The sequence below is a fragment of the Dipteris shenzhenensis genome, chromosome 18 (assembly GCF_047967505.1).
Source record: "Dipteris shenzhenensis isolate YYH24624 ecotype China chromosome 18, Dip_SZ_1.0, whole genome shotgun sequence".
NCBI classification, from domain to species: Eukaryota; Viridiplantae; Streptophyta; class Polypodiopsida; order Gleicheniales; family Dipteridaceae; genus Dipteris; species Dipteris shenzhenensis.
In genome coordinates this window covers 18,637,757-18,665,410 of record NC_141613.1, presented here as the reverse complement: position 1 = coordinate 18,665,410, position 27,654 = coordinate 18,637,757, and the positions used below count along the sequence as shown (strand labels likewise).

Sequence of the window (27,654 nt, the reverse complement as noted above, 5' to 3'; positions counted from 1 at the left end):
ACGATCAGAGAACTCCTCTGCTATTTGATCAGCCAGCTTGGCCATCTCTCCATTTTGAGCCACATCAGTGCTAGCCGAAGAATCATCAACCGGCTCTACCGATGCTGTACAAAGAAACAAAAACTCTTCTTGAGCTTTTCGAATTTCCATCACGAAAAGCAACGGTCCTTGAGGTATATCCTTTTCACCTCGTAAGACATACAACACATCATTTATCTTGAATTGATAAATGTGCTTTTTTCAATCTATGGCTGGATTCTTCCTAGAATGCCAAGCCTTACCCAGGGCTATGTCTACATGAGCAAGCTTAGTCATTTCAAAATCAAGCTTCTCAACATAGTCCTGAATTCGAAGCTCCAACTGGGTAACCCTTTGGTCCCATACTTCAGTTGAACTTCCGTCTGCCATCCTGACTGTATATGCATAGTCAGATGGGCTGTTTTATCCACCACCTATCCGCAGCCTCATTAAACATATGGGTGGCCTCGCGGATTTTCTTCATATCATTCCTGATTTCACAAATGGCGAATGCCTCGTCCCATTTGTGTAACCAGGTATCAATGATATCGGAACTACGATCAGACATCCGACCAGAATACTTTTTTGGCCTATAATTGGCAATATTAGGCACCTTAGCCCTCCTAGGCTCGACCGTACGAACACTGGACTCCGGTTCCATCGGAGATTTACCTTTCTCCTCACGAAATGGTCTTGCAGACATACTATGCACCATTTTCCTGAGTTCAGACTGCCCCACATTTGTTTGTAATTGCTACGCTAAAATCTGTTGCAAGGCATCCTCTAACATTGCAATTCTGCCAGACAATGTATGGCCTGCTGGGCGCGACACCTGCGGGGTCGGCCGGACTCCCGACTCTACGGGATCCATCTTGGAAGCTTCTTCTTCTACTTCCATTCAGATCAATGGGTGTTTTTTTTTTAAATAATAATAATAAATAAAACACCGCTTGAAACTGTAATTACAAATCGAAAGTCCAACTTCCAACTTTACAGCTGACAAAGCAAATATTATACTGAAACCAAACCCGCTTTTCCCTATACCAGGGAAACTCCTGCAATTCTAAGTTGACTCAAACCCTTGAATCCAAAAGCATAATTTCGTTCCCAATCCAACTCACACACCTCGAAGCTTTAGAAATTTAACCAAAATAAAATAGGGGGAATAAACAGTCGAAAGCCCCCTGGTATCTCCACGCGAACCACACACGTTGAGGTATGCTATAAGCGTGATTCTGCGCAGTGTCTGTAATTGACTCCACCAAGGTACGCTCCCTGCTTCTAAGGGCCTGTTCACGTGCAGGGCCTCGACCTAGGCAACTGCCAGCCTTGAGTGACTACGCTTTGGTCCTCTGTCGATTGAATTTTCCCACGCAGCCCAACATTAACGATCCATTATGAACCAAAAAAAAAAAGTGATCGTTTATCGCGTTGAAGGACCTCCATGTAACGTAAGTATCACGAGCCACAGTTCCCTGGCCCTAAGCTAACCGTAAACCAGCGGGTGTCCAAAATTTACGGCTGCCTTCCATCACCTGCCTGCGTGAACTGTACGCTCCTGCGATAGCTTGTCCCTTCCCGCGATGTCATGGAGTCTTGAAGGTAACCACCTGCAATCCTTTGTATGATACCAACTTATAAGCCTGCGGCTGTACGCGATCCTGCTCTCCTGCAACGGTGATGACGTTCGAGACCCCACAGTTGCGCCATCACCTGTAGTAGCTGCAATGACGTCCCTGATCCCACAGTAGCCCTTGGCGCGCGCTGATCAATCACACTACCCATCGTCCGTCGTCAACGCCACGTACAACCTGCGCTCCCTTCGTACGCAACTCGTATGCCAAACGTATGAATCCCATTATCCAGCCTGAGCGCTCTGATACCAAATAACGGACTCCTGTCTGATTTCTTCCTACTTATCGTCGAATCACGGGCACGGGCACTTGGTTTCTCCTCCCAGCCAACCTCGTTGGTAGCAAGCTCACAGATAGTCAGATTTTTTAAAAGCTCATGCTTACCAATTTCCAACGAGCCCCAAAACTCCCTAGATGAATCTAGTATGCCACATGTCATAAATGTAGGGTCCTTCCTGAATGCATTATTTACCCCTCTCTTGGGATATCTTTAAAACATTTGCCCCTAGGCACATTTCATGCATTTAGGTCCCTTAGCCTTAGATCCACCTAGTCTAGTGCCATGTCACCCACACCAAGGATCTTGACCTTTATTCCTTTTTTATCATTTACATGAAGCCCAAACAAATATAATACAAATATTGATCCTTTAAAGGAAAATGTCGACTGATCCTTCCGAGGTCAAGTTACCTCAACTTGAGCGTAACAAAAGGTCAACATTGTCACATCTTATGTATACTTGGGATGCATCACAAGACCCTCGTTTAGCATGAAACCGTCCACTTGAGCCACAGTCGTCGCTAGAGGACATGCTTCATTAGCAAGAGTAGAGAGAGAGTGCTTTTAGGTCCAATTCCATTATACACACGCAAAGATATTCCTATTTAATTCCCTGGTTACCCTCTAGGAAGTAGATCTTATAGGGATGGAGAGGGTTGGGTATGAGAGATTACGAGTTATGATGCTATCATATATGATTTGTGGGAGGAGGTGCACCCCGCATGAAACCATACTTGCAGAGTTCAAATCATGACCCCTACTACACAGATGTCTCTTTTTAGATCATTACCTATCTAGACAAGGTCAAAGGGTACGGCATAACCAAGGCGGGTAGTTAGATGTTACCGTGGGGGGCCCCCTCATCATCCATTCAACTTGCAACAAAGGGGGAAAAAGGTGTTGCTGTTCACATGTTACCACATGGTTCCATACATGGTTCCATACTAGAGGCTCTCCCTTCAAACCAGTACTCACTTCATATGCCAACTCTCAGTTTAACACAAAACGAGATTCAAGGGGTCATCAAGGATGATTGGTGCCAAGTTTATGTTCAATAGACTTGGTTATCTCAAACCCAGCCACATGCCACTAGGATGCCATTCTATAGGGAGCATTCCCTCCATCTAACCAATGAGGTTCCCTCATCAGCCTATCAAAATATCTACAACTTCATCTCTCACATGGAGTATGGATAACCATGGGCCATCTTTAGATCTTATCCCAGACACTACGTAGGAGGTCAATGCCACACGCCACCACCGCAAGTTGAGACTTTGTCTCCTATACAATATGTAGGAGGTAGAGATAGCTCTATCTGCTTATGAGATGCCCATGATATTATAAAATTCATGGGAGGTATCATTCTTTTTTTGAATGGGGAATTTCGGAATATGAGTGGGGGTCATCTAGCACTTGAACCAACAATGCACTACCTTTTTTTTACATCATGGGCCACACACAATAAACTCACACAAATGCGACCAGCACTTGGCCAAGAGAATAGAAAACAATGGATCACATATTGCTTCTACATAGAAGAAGATCTTTGTGGACAGTCTCTAACACATGACCTTGAGTCCAACATCCACACAAGCCAAACCAATATGAAGAACACAGGCCAACAAACAAACAGCCAATCCAAGCCACTTTCATTGCAGCTTCACAATGACCACAATGCCAAGCCGCTTCACAATGTCCCGCGTGAGCCATAGAGTGATCTGTGTGGCGATAGATAGAGATCTTGGACATTGTGATCTTTTTCTTTTTTTCCCTTTAAAGAAAAGAACCTTCTATTAATGCTTGAAAAACTTCATACAAAACAACAGCCCTGAAGGTGCTAAGTATGGGAAAAACCGGGAAAAGGCTGAAAGAAAAACCGGCCTGTTCCAGAGAAACCCAGCTCACTACCTAGGGGATCTTGGTCCTGGGGCTAACAGCCAGGTGGGGGGACTATACAACCAACAAATCCCTTGCGGAGTGAAAATGTAAAAAACCCCTACACGCCAAGCCTTGCAGAAACGAGCACACCTCGCGACCATCACCCTAGAGCTTGGGGTCCCACGCTTCCAGGTGGAGCGGAGGGTGTAGATGATATCCTGCCAAATGGCAACCAGGGTAGCCGAGGGTGGAACCGAATGCTCACCCATCACCAGACTACAGCAAGCAACACAAATGTTCCACGCAGTGATACTGGCTACTACCTCCCATACGCTGTCTTCCAGAGGAGGAGGAACCAGGCTATCAGGAGGGACCGCCTCATGGAGCTCAATCCTCTGAATGCTCTGACCCTGTATCCGGTAAGTAGGGGAGATCTCATCAATCTGGAACGCGTGTGAGCTCCTCATGGAGCTCAATCCTCTGAATGCTCTGACCCTATATCCGGTAAGTAGGGGAGATCTCATCAATCTGGAATGCGTGTCCTCCCTCAATCAACCAGGCCACCATCCCCCAAGTATAGTCCCTCTGAAGACTCTACATACAGGTCATGATCCTGAGGGCTCCCATTCAGATCCTCGCTGCGCTATGGCAGCTCCAGAGGCTATCAGGAGGGACCGCCTCATCGAGCTCAATCCTCTGAATGCTCTGACCCTGTATCCGGTAAGCTAGGGAGACCTCATCAATCTGAAACGCGTGTCCTCCCTCAGTCAACCAGGCCACCATCCCCCAAGTGTAGTCCCTCTGAAGACTTTGCATGCGGGTCATGATCCTGAGGGCTCCCATCCAGATCCTCGCTGCGCTACGAGAGCTCCAGAGGCAGTGCGGGATCGTCTCTAGAAAATCAGCAGAGCAACAATGGCACTGCCCCTCCACCCGCATCTGCTCCAACCACGGGCCGATGGGCAAGCCTCCGTGGGCGGCCAGCCAGAAGAAGTAGGATATCTTCCTCGACCGCAAATTGGAGGGGCTTCCAAGGCTCTGCACCTAGGGTGAGGCCGCGAACACAACTTGCCCAAGAGGGCTCTGCTCTGCTCTGCTCTGCATCTCCGAATCAATGATACCCAAGCCTCCTAGTGCCTGCAGCATGATCACCGTCTGCCAAGCGACCTGGGCTCTATATTCCTCATGCCGCCCGAACCTGCCCATGGGAAGTTTCAAACCAACCGTCGGAGCTGCCCAATGCACCCTTTGTGAAAATAACAGCAGGAGGCGATATACCAAGCCGTGGCAAGAAGGGCATGGTTTGCCACTAAGGCACGACCTGCTAGGGAGAGTTTGGCCGAGCTCCAATAGAAAAGCTTGCACCGGACACTCTCAAGGACCGGGGCGATCTGCTGCTCTGCTATAATGTCAATACCGACCTGGCATACGAGGTATCTCGCTGTCTGGCCCCGCACTATCCATCTGAAGCCAAAGTTGCTCCCCCACTCACGGATCTCCTGTGTCTCCTCAGAGCTTGTGAAGAAACCTATGGACTTTGTCCGATTGATCCGCGCACCCAAGGCCTCACAGTAGACAGCCAGGGCTCCCTTGACTCTCTCCAAACTCGCTGTGGTGCCCTCTACATACAAGGCCGTGTCATCTGCAAACTGAGAGTCAAGCAACTCCTCCTCTTGCTTGATTGGGAGCCTCAACCTTGTGAGTCCCGCCACCTGTGATCTCAAGTAGTAGCCCAGAGCCTCCATCACAAACAAGAAGAAAAAGGGAGCCAGGGGGCAACCCTGGCAAGCCGAGCGAGAAAGAGAAAAGGCCTCGCCCGTGTGTCCTCCGATAAGCATCTGGCTAGAGCTCCCCGCATAAAGCGCAGAAACTCCTCTGACCCATCTGTCTGAGAAACCCTATCTCCGCATAGTACCCTCCAAGAAGAACCACTCCACCCTGTCGTAGGCCTTCTCGAAATCCAAGAGGAGGATGGCCAACGGCTGTGACTCCTCACTGGACCAATCCAAAGCCTCCCAAATGTTGTCTAGGATGATGCACTCCTGGACAAACCCGGTCTGTGTGTCGTGAATTTAGCATGCACAAGTCCATGATTTAAATAGAGAGTGTTTGGAGGTAGGTTCAAATTCTTTCTTTTCTACTTGAAGCTAGATTGCACTTTTGGTCCTAGACTAAAGAGTTCAACACATGGATACCACTCAATGATTCCATGGTGGGTGTGCTTGGAATAGGAATGCTTTCATGTTTATTAGCATTGCCTCTTTAGAGCTAGTGCTATAGTGGAGGATCAAAACTCTTTTGTGAATTCTTACATGTAATTCTAAACTAAATTAACAAAGTTTTGTGTCTCAAATTGCCAACATAAATTTCTTTTTAACAGCCCAACTCTTTAACAAATCGTTTGCTTTCTCTTTTGCATACAAAAGCGCTTGCTTTACCACTATAATAGGAGGTAGTGCCCGAATAGGAGGTAGTGCTTTACCACTATAATAGGAGGTAGTGCCCGAATGCTCTCATGCACTCTTGTTTGATCATATCATACATTGTGATCTATGAATGCATCACCACCCTTATTTCACTTTGAAAATTTCCCTTGGTCTTGGGTGCAATTCGAACTCTATAACAAAAATTCCATAAGAGAGGACGTGACCCTTTATATCTAGTTTTTTAAAAGATCACCCTTCTGCCATTCAACTCTTGTTTTAAGTGCAATGACATATGGCTGGCCCTAATACCAACTGAAAGGAAATTCTAAACAAGAAAATTGGGAATCTTGTATTCCACATTGAGCAATTGAACTAAATGAACTAAGATCATAAGTGTTTTGCTTATATTCTCCACCGTAGAACCAGTTCAAAACTGCAGCAAATGCCTAGCATGGTTAACTCATTATGAAACCTTCAAGGGTAACTTATATGGAATTTCATTGGCTGATGGAAGATAGAAATAACCCATAAATTTGCTGATGCAGATGCCCTAGGAATTAATGGTGAAAACTCAAGGGTCTTTATGCGATACTAACCGATTCACTATGAGATCTTGAGTCACGGTTAGTTGTTTGTCTATCTTTTGTTAAGCCTCTGGGTAACTCATCAACTACAATAAAGCAATTTACTATGCTTTTCAACCTGAAGGGGATAATCCTTCCACTTGGTGAGTCTTCCAGGTTTGATCTTGGCAAGTTTTGAGTTAGGAAAGTGGAAGAAATTTTAAGAGGGTTAGCCAAGGTATTGATGATCCATTTGGAGGCCAGTCTATGAGCAGCTTGCTGAATATCGATGATACCCAAAGGCTCCAAGACCTTTCTCAAAATTACAAAAATCCCTTTTAATTAAGGACAATTTGACTCGAGATTGTTGACTCTCCTTAGAAACTTCCTACGAAGAGAAATTTAGGTGATGGCCCATCTCTCTCTTTATCTTTATCTGAATTTCGACTAAGACTTAGTCCCATCTCCGGTTCATGGTAACACGAAAGTCCATAGGGATACCGAGAAGGCAAAAGACCTCCCCTTTCACAATTTCTCGCATCCAAGTTGTCATTTCCCTCAAAATGGTATCCTGGATTAACTTAATGAATGCTTTTAAACTCTCAAAAAAAGGCATTCACACTTGGGACGATGTTTGGAACAAGCATGATGCTCATTGGAAAACTTAGCGAGAGATCCAAAGAGAGTTTAGACTTATCAATCGAGATCACAATGTTCTCATGAGCACAATCAGCCTTTGCTCTTATGGTTCAGTATCTTGGAAATTAGAGGGTTTCATGTCAATATCTTCAAGTGTTTGCCTAGGTAAACAACGCTCAGCTCACACATCTTCCTCAGCTCCTTGCCTATACAACGATTTAATTAATTCACTTAATATTAGATGGAATAATGCCTTCAGATGGTCACACAGATTTGAGCTTATGCGGACCGAACAGGTACATAGCGAATTCCAAACCCTAAACATGGAAAATGATTGTCCCATATGACACTTATATGACCCTACAAGGTCATTCCATTGTTATAGTAGTTCTACTTTTCCACATATGCAGACAAAACGCTTTGAAATATAAGTCTGACACATACTTGTTTTAAAGTCTCATTTGGCATCAAACGCCGCTCCATATCAATAATCGTCAATAGATCTTGTAACATGCCATATTTTAGCTCGTAATCTGATGGGGTGTCTGATGCCAGGCTTGGAGATGCATTGACCTTAAATAAAAATAAATAATCTGTAAGTGTGAGTATTTCTTCTGACATTCCTAAACATTATAAGTCCTTTTATATAATCTGTAATCCTTTTTCCATAAATACAGAGATATTCTGAAATCGTATACCTTAAAATATGGAGTACAATAATCTTTCAATTTCTAAGAAGTCCTCAGAAATGGAGGATTGACTAGATAGCACTCTATTTTATTCCTTTCTGATACAGTATGTTCAGATAAAGTTGTTTCGATAGCTTTAATGCCTTAACTGATTTGATTCTAGAGAATCCTATGGCTTTCATTGATGTTGAATAAACTTTTTTTGGTTGACTACCTTCATTAACCCAATCCCACCCACATTGACAACATATACGTCTTTAACACCATACTTTCAAAGTATAACTGTTTAGGCCAAGACCAGGAATAGGAGAGATTATCATTGTTTATTGCCACAACATATCAGAAGTTTATCATACTGTGCTCACCTCTAAAAGCCAAGGCTTTAACAGTTCGTCAACAAGAATATCATATCCATAGAGTTCAAAACAATGCTTATCTTGGATAATGACATTCTGGACTGCGACAAGTGATCGGATGATAAGCATCTGTATCTGGTAAAATACATCATTAACTGCCTTTTCTCCATGCTTTGTTATCAAATGGAGCTTCAAATTATACAGAGCCCTGAAAGAGATTTAGCATGTTATGCTGTGAATTACTTTAAAAAATTGTAGGGTTTATTTCCCAACTAGCAGTCCTCAACAGTTACCATTTTGTGCCACTCTTGGAATCATATGTTGGAGCATGTTTCTGAATGGAAAAATTGGTGAGATGAACATAATTATTCAAGATGTCCTCCTTTTTCATGCTGAAATGTGCATTGGTGAACCTTGCAAAACCTGATCTGTACAAATATGCCTGCAATAAATGCAGGACATTACAAGATGGAACACATCACACAATGCTTAGCAAGCACTAGCAGGGTGACTCAAAGACAGGAAATAAATCCAATCACAATCCTATAGCTAATATTGCGGATCAGATGGAGTCAAAGGCCTCTATGAGGAGATGGACGTATGTTTTTTGAAAGTGAACTTACAATTTCTTCTTGGTTCTATAGCATGATTCATATCGCAAAGAGTTGAAGTTTGAATACATACTTTTACCAAACTTGAAGTAATGACTCAGAAAATTGTGAGCTGGAATGTGTGCTAAGCTAAAAGATCATAAAATATTTTACCTTAAGTGGAGCGTAAGAAAGAACAAGGACATAAATGCGAAGATCAAACTTCTTCCCACCAACCAAATAAGGATTGTCTATATACTTTTGTACAATATAATTTTCCACCTACTCAAGCACAGAAAAACATAAAATGATATGAGAAAAGCTAATATACACAAAAAGTATGTACTGACTGTTCCCTGGAATGTACTAATGCACAAGTAGTTTTTCATTTAGTTCATATCAAAGCCATCAGCTAGATAATATTAGCCATCCTGTTCAGCATACTTGATCCTTTTTCCATATGGGGATGTAGTCAAACCTGAGGGTTTTCTGTTTTCCAACGATGGTCCTTTTTCCATTCGCTGATTTGCGCTAGCTTGGTGAATAAAAAAATGCCTCTCCCCTGTGCTTTTCCAACAGGCTTCATGATCCATACTCCCTAAGTACAACATTGCACAACTTAGGTTTTAACACACAAATGCATTATTAGATTTGTGAAGAGACACACAACAAAATGATAGTTTCAGAAGAAACAAACAACCCAGTCTGCAAGAAGAAAGGGAGGAAATGGGAAGAGATGTGTAAGCTACATTACTAGAGATCTCCCAAAAGGAGTGATGCCTGCAACTCATAGATCATCTATACAAATACAATGATGACTCACTTGCAAGACGTCCTCAGAAAGCCAAACAGAAAGCCTTTATGCGAGACACAGGACATTGATCAGGCTGAGAAGGTCAATTCACAAAATAAAAGCCAAGACCAGAGCAATTTTCAAAACAAACCTCCATTTACCAAGGCTGTGTGTGATGGAGGAAATATTACATGTTTAGATTTCTCAGCTCGACCTCCACATTCACAAATAGAGGTGCCTGTGAAGGCCCATACTTAAGTCCTAACATATAAGGTAGATTTCCATTGCATCTTTTCCAATTCCCCCCACAATGGAAATGAACCCAAGAGTACTTGGTGTAAAAACACCATGGTTTCACTTGTTTGAATTGAAAATGACTAACTAAAACAAACTTTGATACCTTTCGTGACCTTTTGCTTTCACCCTTTCAAAAAATTTTGCTCTCAAACATAATTCTAATGCATTTGAATGTGCTTGGTTTGAGCAGAGTACTAGTTCCCTACAAACATAATTGTGCTTTGATCATCAAAGTAAAGTGGTTTTGCGACATACTAATATGGTTAAGTAACACATAGGCCTCCTCACCCAAATGCATACCTCCATGGTTGTGCTGGCTGCTTTATATCTTACTTCCTTGGAGCAGAGTGATTGTAGCTTGTTTATTACTAAGACAAGGTATGCACGTGTCTGAAGGAGGCTCGTTCTCTTTTGCCACTGGTGCAAGGATGCGACTTCCTACTTCATGATACCAAAGACACAGAAAGTGATGCAAAACAACATTTGATGAGTACACAGGTAGCCTGGTAGTGGGTAAGTAGGGATGCTGTGGTATGAATGTGAAAATAAGGGATGCAATGGGAAACACTGTGATACAAATGTACAAGGAGTGCTGCAGTATGAAAACACAGAAGGAATGCAACAGGGAATGTCATAATATGAGTGTACAAGGGGTATGACGAACTTACAGAGAGAAGAACACACCCAAATCCTGTGACTTGTATGAAGAGCTAATGCTTCTACAGACATAAGTCAGTCCCATTGACCCATTCAATGGTACACCTTCACCAATACAACTCTCCACGGCAAGCTTATAGCTCTATACTCTCTCCTCTCCTCTGCTGAATGATGACCTCCTCCACCTCCACCCTTGCCTTCATCCTATCCCTGGCAATGATCTGAGACTTCTCTCATTGGTGGAATCTCCTTCCTTCGTCCTCACTGGTTATCCTCCTATCTCCCTTAGCCATTCTGCCGCTCCATCTCCTAGTAACTTTGGTGATTTCCTGATTGTGCCATCCTTTGACTCGCCGGTGCTACCTTAGCTCCTTCATGTGCACCTCCTAGTGGCTCTGACTTGGTACTGAGCTGGACCAGGTCAGATCATCTCGGTTGACACAACTTGTCATCCTCCATGTGCACCTCCATGTTTTCTCAACCAAGTGGCCTCCAGGTCAGATCACCCGGATGTCAACCTTGTCTATTGTCACCTCTAACTGTCCTGGTAACCAGATGGCTGCTTGGTCAAGTAGTGAGGTGGCCTAGTCACTCCAATGCACTGAAGTTCTGCTCTGCCCCTCTCTCACATACCAGCTTGTTGTTACACAAAGGCAGAGACTTGTCACCAGGAGCTTTATTAGCACAAGGGAGATTTGGCTTCACTAAAGTTCTTATGGGACAGGAACATAGGACTCTTGAAACATAAATCATCTTTTTATAGTCGTCTTCACTTTTTAGAGGTTGAGAGAGTTGTGTTTTCCCCCCGCCAAAGACGAGAGAGTTTTAGTTTTAGTTTTAGTTCATCTTCTTGCTCATTCTGGATGTAGCAGTGAGAAAGAATGAGCAAGGAGCTTTTCTTTTTTTTGCAAAGAGAGACTTCTATTAAGTATTAAAGAAAACCGTTAGAGCAACCTGGATACGGGATACACCATGCAATGCATGAAAAGCTCAAGAGCCAAAAAAAAAGGATTGGGGCTGATAGTGCCATCTCAATCCGGTACAAACCTCCGAGAAAAAGGGAGAACCCCTCCAAACTCGAAGAAATACAGTCCTCCTAGAAGAGGCTGCCCGTGAAGGGCCCTGCATGCTAGCCCAAATGGCTATTAAAGTGTGAACCGTGTCAGTCCAAATACCCCTGAACACCTGTGATGCATGTACATCTCGCTCTCCAAATGTGCCAAGAGGAAATGCTAGCCAAAATCCCCCAAGAGGTGTCCACTGAAGCATGAGAAGCTCTGAAGGGAGTAAGTGGTACATCCTAAAGGGAGAAGGGCTCTATCACCTGCCGGCGGACCGAGAGTGCCCAAGAAGAAGGCTCACCCTCATAAAACACCTCGGGCCCAGTAAGGGATAACCATGGGACCGAGCCCCAAGTCATGAAGAAAGGGGAAGTATGAAAAATGCTGAGTATCCGAGCAACCCCTTTCCAAACAGTCCTCGCCTGATTGCAGTCCCAAAGGCAAAGTCGCACTGACTCCTCTGTAGAATGACAGCGAGGGCAAGTGGGATCAGCCCCAAATCGTGATCTCCACTGGTTCACTGCAATCCCTCCATGAATAGAAAGCCAAAAGAAAAGAGTGATCTTTCTATTCCTAAAGGATTTCCAGAGCCTCCTCCAGAAATTCCTACGCAGTTCTGCGGTGATGAAGAAGCTGTCCCAATGGGGGGCTCTGAAGGGAATCCAACCCCTACTGCTCAGCTGTAATCTCCTGGCATTACCAACCGTGAAACGAAGAAAGGGAATCCCCCTCTCTCTGTGCCCATGATCTATCCACTCCCACTCTCCTGGGTCCCCCTGCAAGCACCTGATAGGTGCACCTCCATATAACCACAACCTCCAGGATCCCAGGGCCAGGAGCAGAGGGTCAGGGTCTAAGTACCACTGCAAGCCCGCTCCATGGTCCACAAAACCAGCAATCCTGACAGGCTGAAAGGCAACCTCTAGAAGGATATCATCCGTGGATCTAGAGAGTATACCTCTCATCAAGTATACTATCATTCCAAATGATCAGCTGCCTATCAATCTCTTCAAAGGTAGAGGACGGAACCCTCCAAAGAGTGTTCCTGAAGTTCCCCCAAGCTTTCAGGATCGCAATCAAGAGAGGAGAGGCAGGAGATTTGAGAGAGGCTGAAGTAAAAATCCAGCGAGGGCTGTCCACCCAATCATCTCCCAAGGTAGGTGTGCAAGCTTGAATGCGTCCAAAAAAGAAATCCTTCCAAGGTTCTTGCCCAGGCATGAGTCCCCTCACCACCACCTTAAAAAGCAATGCCCTGCACTGTAAGTCCGGGTCAATGATATTAAGGCCCCCTTCACATGTAGGGAGAAAAATGGTCTCCCAGGCCACCCTCGCTGCAACATCTACCGTGCCATCAAGTCCACTCCATAAAAAATTCATGACTGGTCTAATGAGCTAAGTGATGCAATCCCTAGACCGGCACCAGCAAGAACACACAAACCAAGCGGTGGCCAAAAGAACCTGGTTCACTATCACAACTCTAGATGCAAGGTCGAGTTTGGCTGAGCTCCAAAAAATTAGCTTTTTCCTTATACTCTCCAATATTGGGGCAAACTGCTGTGCTGGAGAGATGCCCAAACCTACCTGGCATCCCAAATATCTGACAGGAACACCCCTCTGAATCCAAGAAAAGCCAATGTCAACTCCCCAGCCTAGAGTGTCCTCATCACTGATCCAAAAGACAAAGGATTTATGCCAGTTAATGTGTGCCCTTGCAGCTGAGCAAAAGATATCCAAGGCTGTCGGGAAAGAATCAAGTGACTGCGAAGAGGCCTCAATAACAATAGCAATGTCATCAGCCAACTCACGGTCAAGACGCTCCTACTCCTGTCTCAAGGGCAATCTCAGCCCATAAAGATCAGCCTGAGATCTAAGGAAGATACTCATAGCTTCTGCCACAAAAAGAAAGAGGAAGGGGGATAAAGGGCATCCCTGACGAACTGACCTGGAAATCTGAAGCCTGTCACCCCTTACCCCTCCGATCAAAACCTGCCTGAGGGCTAATCTGTAAAGGGAGGCCACCCCTCTAATCCATGCATCTGAAAATCCAAATCTTAGAAGAGTGCCCTCAAGAAAACCCCAATCTACTCTGTCATAGGCTTTCTCAAAGTCCAAGAGTAGAACAGCTAGCCTCTGCCTACTCTGCATAGCCCACTCTGTGGCTTCCCAAAAGGAAAAGATATTATCAAATATGCTCCTGCCATGCACAAAACATGTCTGAGTATCATGGATGAGGTCTGGAAGAAGGGGCTGCAATCGGATGCTGATCGCCTTGGCAAGGATTTTGTATAGAGTGCCCAAAAGAGTGATGGGTCTCCAATGGGATACAAAATTCATGTTGCCACCTTTCGGGATAAGGTGTATGAGTCCCTCGGTCAGTGAGTCAGGCATCTCACACGAGTCCCAAATGCCCTGCAAGGCTGAAGTAATATAATCACCTATCATACCCCAAAAGGCTGTAAAAAAAGATGGAGTAAGACCATCAGAACCAAGGCACTTGCCCTTACGAAGGGCGGAGAGAGCAGTCCCGAACTCTGTGTTGGTGAAGCTCCGAGCATATCATCTCTGGTGTGACCAACACAGGTAAACTCTGCCAAACTACATCTCTAGCCACATCTCTAGCCTATGTGTCAGGATCTGCAGAAAGAAGGGAGGCATAAAAATCTGCCGCTAAGTGCATGACGGTATCCGGATGAGACTGCAAAACACCGTCAGAGTCAATAAGCTGCCTGACACTCTCTCTACTATGTCTAGGACCAAGTGTAGAGAAAAAGTGTTTATTGACTCTCCCTACCATCTGTATCCAAAAGGACTCCCGTGCATAAAAGGCATACTCTGCTCTCTGATCAAGCAATGTCTGCAAGTGAGCCCTTGCTGCAGCAAGGCGCTCCTGTATCCAAGCATCTGATGGTCATCTCTGCTCCTCCCTCTGCAAGGCTGCCGATTGCCGGCAGATACCAATCTCCCGCCTAAGTACCTCACCTCGCCGAGCACTAGCGACAGAGTGATAAAAGTCGTTGATACTAGCAATTGCTGTGGTCACATGTGAAGGATCAGCCACCCCCCCTGCAAGTGAGAAACCCAAATCTCCAAGGCTGCCTCCGTGAGAGTCTCATCTGTGTATAAGGCATCGGGGGATCCTGATATTGTAAGACCATCCTCTCAGATGGGGCTCTGAGATAGACAAAACTACCGGAAAATGGTCAGAGGTGGAAACACCAGGTGCAATGCAAACTATCCCCCCTCTATCAAAAGCCCAGTCATCCACATAGAATCTATCAATCCGAGCATGGATAGGCATCTGCACCCTATGGTTCGACCATGAAAACAAAAGTCACTGAGACTGAATATGAAATGCATCATCAGACCAAACATCTCTGCCACTGAACCTGAACAAGAAGGCATCCCAAGCTGCTCTCTCGAGGGAATGAATACCACCTTCTCTGCCCCCTTGCTTATCGTATGGTGCCTCAACCATGTTGAAGTCACCTCCAATAATCCACGAATCTGCAATGTCAGCCCACGAGAGCAACTCTTTCCAAAAAAGAACACGGTCCCCTCTGTTGTTCGAAGCGTAGAGGTTGAGGAAATCAACCTTACGTCCATCAATCAAAAGTAAAATCCACTGGGCCCTGGAGGGGGTGATGGTACCGTGTCCAATGACCAGAGGGAGAATAGAATCTGAAACTGATATGCATGTATCTCCTCTGGTTCCCAAGGCAGGAAGCCAAAAAGTCCGGCCCGAAAACGGCTTACCTAACTTGGAGCAATCTCTGGCATCCAGTTTGTGTTCCTGAAGAAAAAGAATGTCTAAGGAACCACCTGACACACCTGGATGAAGCTGATTCCTGATCAGCAATCTGCGATGGTGATGAGGGATGCCGCCCAATCCATGTATATTCCAACTGGCTATCTTCATCGGCGGGAGAAAGCGGGTTGGAATACCTTACCCGACCTGGTGGCAGAAAAAGAACCCTCCACCGGAGCTGACCTCTTGCCATACACACGAGGTCCAAGGGGAGAAAAGTCCACAGATGAGAGAGAGAAGGATCTCTCAATAGGGATGCCGATAACTAGCTCTCCAAAAGTGGAAGGTACAAAATCATCATCTGGGAGGTCAGAGAGGTCCTCAAGAGCGGAAAAAGAGTTCCGCTAAGCCAGTCTTGAGAAGGGGGGCCAAAGGATTCCTACCAAAGCAGGGAGAGAATGTAAGACCCCCTTCCCTCTATTTATGGAAGGAGGCACCTGTACTGGGTCCTGATCAAGAAGTGCTACGGACGAGGTGCCAACAACCGAGGCTGCTGAGGGAGGTACAGCCTGATCCTGGGGTGGAGTGGAAGAAGGCTCCTAAACACTAGGCTCCAAGGCATTAGTCTCCCGAGGCTCCAAGGGGGATGCCTCCGAAGCATCCGAAGCGGTGGAAGTATGATCTGAAGTAGAGGGCCTAACCCATCGTGGGCTAGAGGTGGTGCCGCGTGCAGGAGGGACTCGAGCAACCCTAGGAGGAGGGGGAGCTCGTGTCTGAGGCGGTGCCTGAGGAGCGGTAGGTCTTGCTCCTGCTCTCTGTCGTAAACTAGTACGAGCTGGTTGCTTTTTGGGCCTCTTTTTCTTCTTTGGGCAATCTCTGGCGAAGTGCCCCGAGGATCTGCAAATCCTACACTGGTCCTGCCGACCTGCAACCTCAAATCTCTCATGGAAGAATAACCCATCGGGTGGCTGTAGCATGATGTGGTCATCTAAAATATTAGGGTCCTAGACAATGACCCTAACCCTGGGTACCCCATCCATCCTGAATGCCTTAGCAGCTGAAGAGGGCTCGCCAAGAAGAGATCTCTGGCAGAAGAATAACCCATCGGGTCGCTGTAGCATGATGTGGTCATCTGAAATATTAGGGTCCTAGACAATGACCCTAACCCTGGGTACCCCATCCATCCTGACCACCTTAGCAGCCGAAGAGGGCTCGCCAAGAAGAGGGGGGATCTCTGCTACCACACCAAACCTCTGGCCAATAACTAAAAGAAGCCGGTGATAAACTGAGGGGAGACCATGGTACCTGATGAAAACAGAAACTCCCTGCCTGTCCTCTTCAACTCGGTCAAAGCCCAGTTGAAAGGGAAACAAAAAAATCCTCCTCTAGCCTAGAAATAGAAACCCAGCCTGTAGCAAGTCTCTCGTGACATCCGGGGAATCTAGGCACACCTGAAAGAAACCTCGTCCCAACAAACGAACATCCTTAAGGTGGGGGGCGAGCTCCTGGGGAAGTGCCGCAAGCATCCAATCTCTAGCCTGTGATCTGGAGGGGTGTGAACCAAAGATGCGTGCAAAGAGAGTGGTGGAACACTCATGCTCCAAGTCCTTTTGCAACTGCTGCAGCTCGTCTTTTGAAAATGTGACGGTTCTCGCGGCTGGTGTGCGCGGTAACAAATTGACTAAATGGATGCCCATTCGTCAATTGAGGTGGGGAAGGCCGACTCAAACACACAAAAAAAAACTCCGTCCGCTTTCCTGATGCCCAAGAGACCCCCAAAAAACGGGGGTACACCTGAAGGGAGAGGGTGAAGGAGGGAGGGAGAGAGGAGAGAGAGCAAGTCAGAAGAAGAAGAGGGTAGGTTGAAGGAGGAGGGAGGTTGAAGAAGGGGGGAGCTGAAAGGGGGGAGAGGGAGGGCAGCAAGGGAGAGAAGGGAAAGGGACAGCAGGAGGAGAGGGGAAGGAGTGAAGAGGAGAGAGGGAGGGGAGGAGAGGAGGGGGGGAGAGGAGGAGAGGGAAGGGGGCGGCGGGGAGGTACAAGCAGCAGCGCGGGGGGGGGGGGCAGCGTAGGCAGCAGCACGGGGGGGGTAGCGAGGCAGCAGCGCGGGGGGGGTAGCGCAGCAGCAGCACGGGGGGGAAGGAGAGGGGAGGAAAGGGGAAGGGAAGGGCAGCAGGTAGGGAGGGAGGGGAGGGAGGAGGCAGCAAGGAGGGGAGTCGAGGGGAGGGCAGCAGGAGGAGCAGGGAGCAGCAGCAGGAGCAGTTTTCCGATTTTTTACATGCATTTCAGCAAGGAGCTTTTCTCTATTTTCAGGTCACCTAGATTTCACAATTGTAGACCAGCTTTTCATAACGATCAATGGATGTGCAGATGGCAACACGTCCAACCCAAGATATTCGTATGGAAACTTTTCATAGCAAAGCAAGACAAGGCGATGTCAAGTATGGCTGCACTTTTCAAACACCCTAACTGACACTGTGAGATGTACATTGGATGTCCTTCACATTGAGAAAGAGATGCTAGTTGCTCAGCATGCCTTGCCTTCAAGAAGGTGTGTTTGCAAGAATGGTGTTTCCACAATCTTTTACAAATGGGATCTACTGAGCTCACGTGTCAAGATTTCACAGGTGCCTTGTCAGAATATTTAATGTATAATGGCTGAGTTTTCTATGGGGTAGTTCATCTCATCCCAAAAGGGGGACACACTATGCAATTGGCATTAATCATCCTCGTAGGGTCTTCTTCAAGGCCCTAGTGAAAGCTACAAACCTTGGACTACAACCCTTTCTTACTAATATGATTCATCAAACCTTCTCGAGGATAATGTGAGGAGATTGGGCTTCAGGGGCCTTAGCCCCCTACATAGGCAGATCCAATCAATTAATCCTCGCAAGTCATACAAGAGAGGTCTTTCCCTTTGCACTCAATACAACAGAGATGCTCGTTGGCCCCTTTCTGTTCCTCTTCATTCTGGAGACACTTTCTGATGATACTCCCAGGGAGGTTGCCTATGGCCCTCTCTGTACTGATGTATAAGCAGGTCTCTTTTGTCCCATAGACCTTTTTAGGTCTCCAGTGGACATTAATAAACTTTCTTTCTTTCTTTCTTTCTCATCACAAGAGGCAAGTCTAGTAGGGATGCGACAGGAGGGGGAGGTACCAGACTGAGAGTCGGATGATGGTACATCCCCTTTTGTGGAGGGTGTCCTAATTTACAGGGTACATCCCTCTGCAAACTAGCATGGAACTAGGTGACTTGGAGAGGGCTCTTGGAGCAGTATTGTTTGGCCTTAAGCACCAAGATCAACTGGCACAGGTCAGTGGGATTCTACACAGAAACAGGGAGTTCTCTCACTTGAGGAAAGACTCAGGGTTTTGGATGGATCCCCAATCGTCAAACTACATGCTACCTATGGTGCCAAGTTGGGATTGTCATCCTGAGCAATAAGTGGCTGAAGCCCTAGAGAGTGTTCACCAGAAGCTGTTGTATTGCAGCTCAGCCGAATCCTCCCTTGTAGGTAGCGCATTAGTGGTTAACTAGGTGTAGCTGGCCACTAGTGGTTAACCAGGTGTTGCTGGCCAGATACATTGCTCTTGCTGGTGCTTCCACCGAGGGTGCATGGGACATGGGCTTGTCATGATATGAGCCCTTATAGTATTCTATTGGATAGGTTTTGGAATGGCTCTTTAGTCAGAGCCTCTTGCTGCTTATAGGAGCCTTTGAAGCTCACATGCTCTATTTAGTATGGTGGCAAGGGATTAGAGTCATAGGGAGGTCGAGCAAGGACTAGACCATCAATCCTTGGCGTGACTTTGGCTCTGAGAGCCATCCCGTCAGAGAGATGGAACGGGACTTCGGAGAGTGCACTTGGCCTGTCTTTCTGTTTTCCTTTTCACCCCTTGAGCCCCTCCTTCTGATCTCACCCTTCCTGTTTAGCTTCTACTCATGGGTTCTTCACCTCTGCATCGCGTGACTTTGGCTCTGAGAACCATCCCGTCAGAGAGATGGAATGGGACTTCGGAGAGTGCACTTGGCCTGTCTTTCTGTTTTCCTTTTCACCCCTTGAGACCCTCCTTCTGATCTCACCCTTCCTGTTTAGCTTCTACTCATGGGTTCTTCACCTCTGCATCGCTTGTTGTCCCCCCCCCCCCCCCCCCCGCTCCCCCGCAGTTTTCTGCTGATCATCACCCCTTGGATGGTCCTCTGCTTCACCAGGCTGTTGGCTGCCTTCTACCAGCCCATGTTGGGCCTTTGTCTGTGTGACTCCTCCGGGGTTCCCCTCTGCCCACCCCTATCCTTCTTTTTCTGCTGTGAGCCGTTTGGTTTGCCTCAACCCCCTCTGTTGGGCTGCACCTGTGAGTGGCCGACAGCACTCTATCGCCAATTTCATGCCCCCATTGCCTCATCCACCCTGATGTCCTGATGATGATGATGATGATGATGATGATGAGATTGATATATAGTCAACCAATGACATGACTCTGTTGTACTTAGTACTACCATTCTGCATTTTGCATTGGTGTGGATGCTCGTTTAGTAGCTCCACCACCACAGCTCGTTTGTACCAGGTTTTTCGCAGTCTCATAGACCCATCGGTCTTCTGAATACTTTAATAAACTTTCTTTCTTTCTTTCTTTCTTTCTTTCTTTCTCCCTAACTTCCCATCCCCCATACCCCTCTCCTCCTACCTCAAACTTTCTTTCTTTCTTTCTTTCTCCCTAACTTCCTATCCCCCATACCCCTCTCCTCCTACCTCAAACCTGCCCTTCAATCCTTCTATCCTCCCATTAGGTAGCCCCTCTCTTGCTCTCTCTAACAACCCCTCTTTTCGTCTCTCTTCCTCTCCTTTTCCTCTCTCCTTTCACTTCCTCTCTCTAACAACCCCACATCTTCCCTCGTCTCCACTTTCCTCCTCTTCTTTCCCTTCGTTTCAAGTGCCAACAGCTCGCCTTCATAAGTGTGTCTTGGATAAGGGGATCTTTCAAGGTCTGTGGCCAAAGGAGCTCATATGGCAGCTTCCTCGACTCTCTCATCTTATCACCCCCACTAGATGCCAGGTTCAAATTTGGGAACAGGCAAAGCCCCATGTTAGAAAGAGACCACATTCAGGAGGTCATTATCTACCTTTGGAGCTCCTCTCTACCACAGGTACATCTACATAAGAAAAGAGAATGCAACAGAGAGAAGATCCTCAGTGACCTCCACTAATGTACGTAGAACGGATTCTGAACTGACTAATTCCAGGTGAAGCAGATGAAGCTCACAGCATGGGACAGAATTCAGAATAAACTGAATTATGTATGCAGAGCAAAACAAACTTTAAAGACAAAATAAGAGGAATCAGAGAGAGGATGCTCTTATCTCATGCATAGCTTTCCCTCACCGGATTACTGAATATTTGATGGCAAGGATGAGAAGAGGAAATCGGGGAGAGGACCTTCAGCTGTGCAAAAGATATCAAAGGCCATACAAGCTAGAATCCATGGCCTTGGTTTTCAGCAAAGAGAAAACCAAGCAAAAGGGTATCTCCAGGAGGTTTTGCATTCTTCTGCCTGGCATGTCATCTATTTGTCAGCTGTGTTATCTGATATCATTGAGTTACTGTTGATGTGCAAACCCTCTTCATCCCATCAAAAATATTGATCATCATTTGTCAACATTTGTAACGCATTTAGTTTCACCGTAGAATAACGTCAAAACTGCAACTTACAGGGTTTCTTTTGAATTCTTCCACAAAAAGACCATACTCAGCTGGCAATGCGTATGTAGGAGGAAAGAAATTATACCTGAAAAGAAAACGAAACATCTTCAATTGGAAAGGCAGATTGAAATGCTGCCAGCAATATTTCAATCTTCAATTGGAAAGGCAGATTGAAACGCTCCCAGCAGTATTACCTATGCTACATATGTTAAAATCTATGAGGGAAAATTTAGCAGCAGCATGCAGCTGAGACAGTCTCCACTTTTCTTACAACGTGAAAATCCTTTATTTCCTCTGAAGGACTTGAAGTAATGCATTAATTTTCTGATCTGAATAAAGTGAGAATGTTACATTAAGATTTACAAAATGCACTATGTGTAAGCCTAAGTTCATGGCCATACTTTAAAAGACACCAAAATGGATCCTACTGTCATGGCTCAGAACAAGTATCCTTCTTCTGAACAAGGACTTCAAGTTATGCATTGATTTCTGATCTGAATGAATTGAGGAATGTAACATTAAGATTCACAAATCTCACTGTGAGTAAACCTAAGTGCATGGTCATACTTTAAAAGATACCAGAACGAGATCCTTTTGTCATTGCTCAGAAAAACTAAAGGACTTGAAATTATGCATTAATTTCTGATCTGAATAAAGAGAGCAATGTTCCATTAAGATTCACAAAATTCACTGTGTGTAAACCTAAGGCCATGGCCATATTGTTATGGCTCAAAACCAGTATCCTTCTTCTAATGGTTTCTTTAATTTTTCTTCTTGAAGGCATCCTTACAATTGCAGATATTATTGATGATGGTTGGGCCAGGACTTAATGTCCACCCATGTGGTAACTATGGGGATGGGGAGAAAACTCCGCAGTTGGTTAACGGAGGCCCAACCTACAAACCCACCATGGTTAGGTGACCTATTCGAGTTAAACCACTTGAGTCAAGACAATAGAGATTATTGTTGGGTGCCACGAGTACACACTTTCGCCTACATATCTCTCCGAGCACCAGAACATAGGGTCACTAGATAGCCTAACCAAATTGGGGTATGGGTTTTGGGTGTGAGCTAGTACCTTAGAATTGATAGATCAAAACAACACAATCCACAAGGTGGAAAGGCTCAAGCTAGGGGCAACCTAACCAAGATTGTGACACAGCTTCGCCAGCCTCGCTTGTTAGCACAAGATGACTTGCACTCATGCGTATGGGCTACTCTATTGGAAGTGGTGTTATCATTGGAGATAGCCAACTTTGTGCACTCGTCTCGCAAACTACGAGTCATCCATCATTGTGACATAGTGGCAAGTGCCAGCTATCTAGACACTCTAGTTCTCCAAATCCCCACTCCTCGATGTGTGCGGTCATCGGCCACATCTCATGGAGTCCATCCGAGGCCCTTGTGGCGATCCCAATGCACTAACATGATGCTTGTGAGAAGATGATAGATTCTTACTGTCCTTTCGTAACTACCATCCACGAACTCTTCATTGAATCTCTCTTTTTTAAGCGAAGTGATTAGTCCACTCTCAAGCACACACACCATTTGGATCCTTATACATAATTGCCGAGTAACCACTAGCCATTCACTTATCAAGTCTGTTACTAAATGTTGAATTGCTTGCACAACCATTGTCTAGCCTTGCATCATCGTCACCTCCCTTGTATGAATCCCTTGAGCCGTTTTGCTTACCAAGGTCCACTTGAGCACTCTCTTCCCCTAATGTCAATGATCCTCTCAGCCATAGCAAGCACCACAAAGTAATCCCCTAGCTATTGCTTCTTGATTGGAAGGTTAACAAGTGTGCAATTTTGTCAAAAGTTATGCACAAGTTGAAACAATGTGTGAATGGTCTCCACTAATGTGAATGGTGAGATTAGACCTTGCAAATGGTCTAAATGAGATAGTGTCTGTGTCTCAAGCTCTAAGCTTCCTGAGTCTTTTTCTCTCTCAAAACTTAGAAAACAAACTACAACATATGAACTTCAGACTACTGTATTTCCAGAAGGTCTCTAGGCCATATCAAAGAGGAAAATATGAGCTTAGAAAATAACTTGATGGAGTAGGGATGCCTCATGATAGGAGGGAGGACCTATGCATCGACAATGAAACGGCTTCACCTAGATTTGATACCATGTTGGAAGAAAGGGGTGCAAAGGAGAAAGAAAGAAAGAAAGAAAGTCTATTAACGTCCACTGGAGACCAAAAGGTCTATGGGACAGCAAGAAACCCTCTAGTACATCTACTTCAGGGAGGGCACATGGCAGCTCCCAAGGAGTGCAAAAAGAAACCCTAATTATTTAGAGTACCTACATGATATTCTGGAAGAGTAAACAGCCATACATCAGTTTAAGACTGAGAATCTTTTGGTTTTGATTTAAACTCTCTGATTAGTGCTACGCCTTCACGCTAAACTGCCCATTTTCCATCTTTTTTGGCAGCCCTGACTTTAGCTGATTCAGTTGCCTTAATCTTGAGTTGAGTTTGTGTAAGCTCTTCTGCTATCCATACTTTGGTGCCCTTCAGCTTGTAAGATTGTCAGAGAAGCTTGATCCGCATAATTTTTGACTTCAGTGTAAGGATTGCATGACCTCTATAGTGCAAGATAGAAGCTGGCCTGGAGTCATCATCATCTTGCTCATCATCATTCACCCATTCAATGTTGGGCAAGCTTGATTTGAGCTTTGTCAATATTTCACTATATGTGTCCTCCTCTTTGTACCAATCTTCTGGGAGCCCTCCTATTCTAATCTTCAGTGCATTATCATGTCTAGCTTCATGTTCTTTAATCTCTGCTTGGATATCAAAGGAGTGTGCACACCTATAACTTACTATACACTGAGAAATGGTTTATATATAGGTGAGTGGATAGGGTTAGGTCCCTTCGTCAACATAGTATAGTCCACATAGGACAGTGCACCTGCAATTGACATTTTCTAAAAGTTTTTCCATTGATGGCTCTCCCTAGGACAAGCCCTAGAGAAGAGCTATGACATGTTCTAAAACTTGCTCCATTGATGGCTGTGCCTATTACAAGCCCTAGAGAAGAGCTATGATGTATTCTAAAGATTGCTCCATTGATGGATGTCCCTATGACAAGACCCAAAGAAGAGCTATGATACATTATCCATGAGAAGATGAACAACAAAGAACAAGGTAGGGCTACACATGAATTATAATATCAAGTTTAGAACTAGTAACGGGGAGAAATTTAGAGCAACAAGGATAATACACTTGCTGAAAATCAACCAAGACATGAAAAGGACTTGAGGTTGTAATCTAGTCCCAGCCAGCTCTTACTATGTAATCCTCAAAATCCCTGAATGTATATGAAAATTGAGCGTCCACTGATAGACATACCACTTAATCGATTGACGTCAAACATCCAGTATAAGATATTTTGTAGGGAAATGCTACTTCGTAAGAAAGAGAACTCTCGTAACTACCAACTAGAGTTGAACAACAGTTTTTATTATCTAGACGGTAACCAATTATTTTTTTTTGCGCAAAAAGTAGTGCTAGTTATATTACTTGAAAGCGAGAGTACAAGAAGGCCTAAAGGCCAGCGGGCTGTAATCACAAAACGGATTCAGCCCGAGGTGTCAAAATGCTAAATCCAAGCCTCTGAGGGCATAATCATCGGAGAGTGGACAAACAGCCACGATGGAGGGGCGTAATGCCACTGAAGACTCTGAGTGGAGTGCTGGAAGAACAACTCCCGGTGGTCCCAGTCGCGAAGGAAACGTCGTCTCTTTTCCTTCCCTGCCCAGGACTCTCCCTGAATCTGATCCCACTGACCCTTGAGCGTGTGAATGATCGTGCTCCATATGTCTGCTAGGGTCTGGGTAGTAGAAGTAGTCTGAGCTCCTACAGTCTGCGCGCATCTGGAAGTCCAGATATGCCAGCCTGCAATGCTCCCTATGATCTCCCAAATTGGGTGCCGAGGCATCGCTCCTGCATCTGTCTCTATCAGATGCCAAGGGAAGCTGTCCATGTATGCCCAGGTGGCCTGCGTGATGAAAAAGACGGGATCCTGTCTAGAGAACTCATAGGCCAAGTGATGTCCCGGCTCAGTGCTGCACCAGCAAACGGCTCCCCAAGTGATCGGTCCTAGCTCGGGTGTAGCCCTCGCTAAGATCCCCATGATTCCCTTCCAAACCGTCTGCGCATGCGAGCAGCTCCAAAGGCAATGCTTCAGGGACAACTCCTCCTGAAAACACATCTGGCAATGCCCCTCCTGCCCCATCTGTCTCAGCCAGCTGCCAATTGGAAGCCCCTTGTGTGCCACCATCCAAAGGAAGTAGGAGATCTTCCTCGGACACCAGCTAGCCCAAAGAGTCTTCCAAAAAGTGCAAAGAAAGACCAAGGATATCCCCTGGGCATACCACCTATGTGCCTGTGTGGGTAGCCCTCGCTGGAGAGCCCCAAGAGCACGCCGACCCGTGCGTGCACTGTAAGAAAAGAAGGGGGTAGGGTTCTCTGAGGTCTCCAATGGTGGCCAACGCCACTCTCCTGGGTCCCACTCCACCTTTGTCAAGGAGCGTCCCTCCCATATCCAGAGTCTCCAATCCTGGTCCTACATAATCAGGGGGTCTATATGCCACGTCTTCCCTTGCAGCCCTACGATGCGAAGGCGCTGCCAGGGAAGCTGGGGGTCGATCATGGCCTCTCTGCTCTGTAGGCGACTGTCATCAGTGACAAAGAAGAAGTGTACCGAGGAGTCCGAGAAGAGGCCTGCAACCACCAAAGGAATGCCTCGTGGAGTGAACTGTCCTAGCCACCTCTCATCTCTCGAGAAGAGCTGTCCCAGTGACTATGGGAATCCTCCAACCTGCAAGAATGGCAACATCAATCTCCGCTCGCCGAGCCTGGATCCCACGTGCCATACCTACTGCTGCTGCCAGCTCGCCTGGGCTCAGCTGACTGTAGACGTCCCTCCAAACCCGGAGCGAGCGCGCGGGTCCACGCGCCCAGAGCGTCCAAGGGATATGGGATCTCTCTCCAAGCTGACGACCTGTAGCATCTGTCACCTGGCTGCTCCAGATCAGGGGCTGTCTATCTATCTCCTCTCGGCAGCTAGGGGGAACCTGGGAAAAGGTTGTGTTGCAACTTCCTCCAGACCGAGATGAGGCTACGGAGGAAGGGGGAACGGGGCTGGGTCAAAGGAGCTGAAGTGAAGATCCATCGGATAGAAGGCTGCCAAACACCCCCTCTCTGGGGAGTACACGCACTGAGACCATGTTGTAGCAAGAGCTTCCACGTCTGCCCTCCTGGGGTCAGACCGCGGATGACGAGCTTGCCAAGAAGTGCCTGACTTTGCAGTTCTGGATCTATGATGCCGAGGCCGCTCTCTGCCTGGGGGAGAATGACCGTCTGCCAGGCGACCCTAGCTCTGGTGGTGCCAGAACCGTCTGAACCAGACTATAGGAAGTTCTGCACCAGTCTCCTCAGCTGGGCTACACAAGACCTCGAGAAACACCAGCGAGAGGCCACATACCAAGCAGTGGCAAGAAGGACCTGGTTGACCACAAGGGCCCTGCCTGCCAAGGAAGGCCGAGCCGTGCTCCAGAAAGCAAGCTTCCGTCGTATGGAGGCTAGGACCGGCAAGAACTGCTGAGCCGGTGTGATGTCCAGGCCTACCTGGAATCCCAGGTAGCGTGTCGTCTGTCCTCTAGGGATCTAGCGAAACCCCAGGAAAATACCCCACTGTGAGCTGGCTCCTGGATCCGTAAGAAAACCAACTGACTTATGCTAGTTGATTTTCGCTCCAGCCGCAAGGCAAAAAATCTCTAGGGACAGTCTCACACGCTCCAGTGACTCGACATCATCCTGCACATATAGGGCTGTGTCGTCTGCATACTCAAAGTCCAGAAGCTCTGCATCATCTCTAATAGGGAGACGCATCCCGCGAAGACCAGTGGTACGGGCTCGAAGGAAGTGGGTAATGGCCTCCGCAAAAAATAGGAAGAGGTAGGGCGCTAATGGACAGCCCTGACGCACCGAGCGCTCGAGTGTGAATCTCTCCCCCATCCTGCCGCTAATGATAACCCGACTGGAGGCCGATCTGTAAAGGCTAGCAATACCTCTGATCCACTCGTCCGGGAAACCAAACCGAGAGAGTGTACCTTCCAAGAAGGACCAGTCTACCCTGTCGTATGCCTTCTCAAAGTCGAGAAGGAGTATGGCAAGGTGCTGGCCACTGTGCTGGGCCCATTCCGTCGCCTCTGAGAAAGTGAAGATGTTGTCCAAAATGCTGCGATCTTGGACAAAACCAGTCTGGGTGTCATGAATCAAGTCGTGTAGCAGGGGGCGGATGCAGCTGCTAAT

The 27,654-nt window shown here is 46.4% G+C and overlaps 1 protein-coding gene across 2 annotated transcripts in view; it reads right to left on the bottom strand.

Moving 5' to 3' along the window:
- Nucleotides 1-27,654, bottom strand: part of LOC147890898 (uncharacterized) — a 78,290-nt gene that overhangs the window by 7,726 nt on the left and 42,910 nt on the right. Inside the window, exons 5-10 of one of the 2 annotated variants that reach the window (XM_087389984.1) lie at nt 21,334-21,409; nt 9,551-9,670; nt 9,247-9,354; nt 8,776-8,924; nt 8,492-8,690; nt 7,882-8,010 (exon numbers count right to left, since the gene is read on the bottom strand). In XM_087389984.1, the coding sequence (XP_087246110.1) occupies nt 7,882-8,010; nt 8,492-8,690; nt 8,776-8,924; nt 9,247-9,354; nt 9,551-9,670; nt 21,334-21,409 (781 nt within the window). The remainder of the gene's footprint in view (nt 1-7,881; nt 8,011-8,491; nt 8,691-8,775; nt 8,925-9,246; nt 9,355-9,550; nt 9,671-21,333; nt 21,410-27,654) is intronic. The other variant, XM_087389983.1, reaches the window with a different exon arrangement.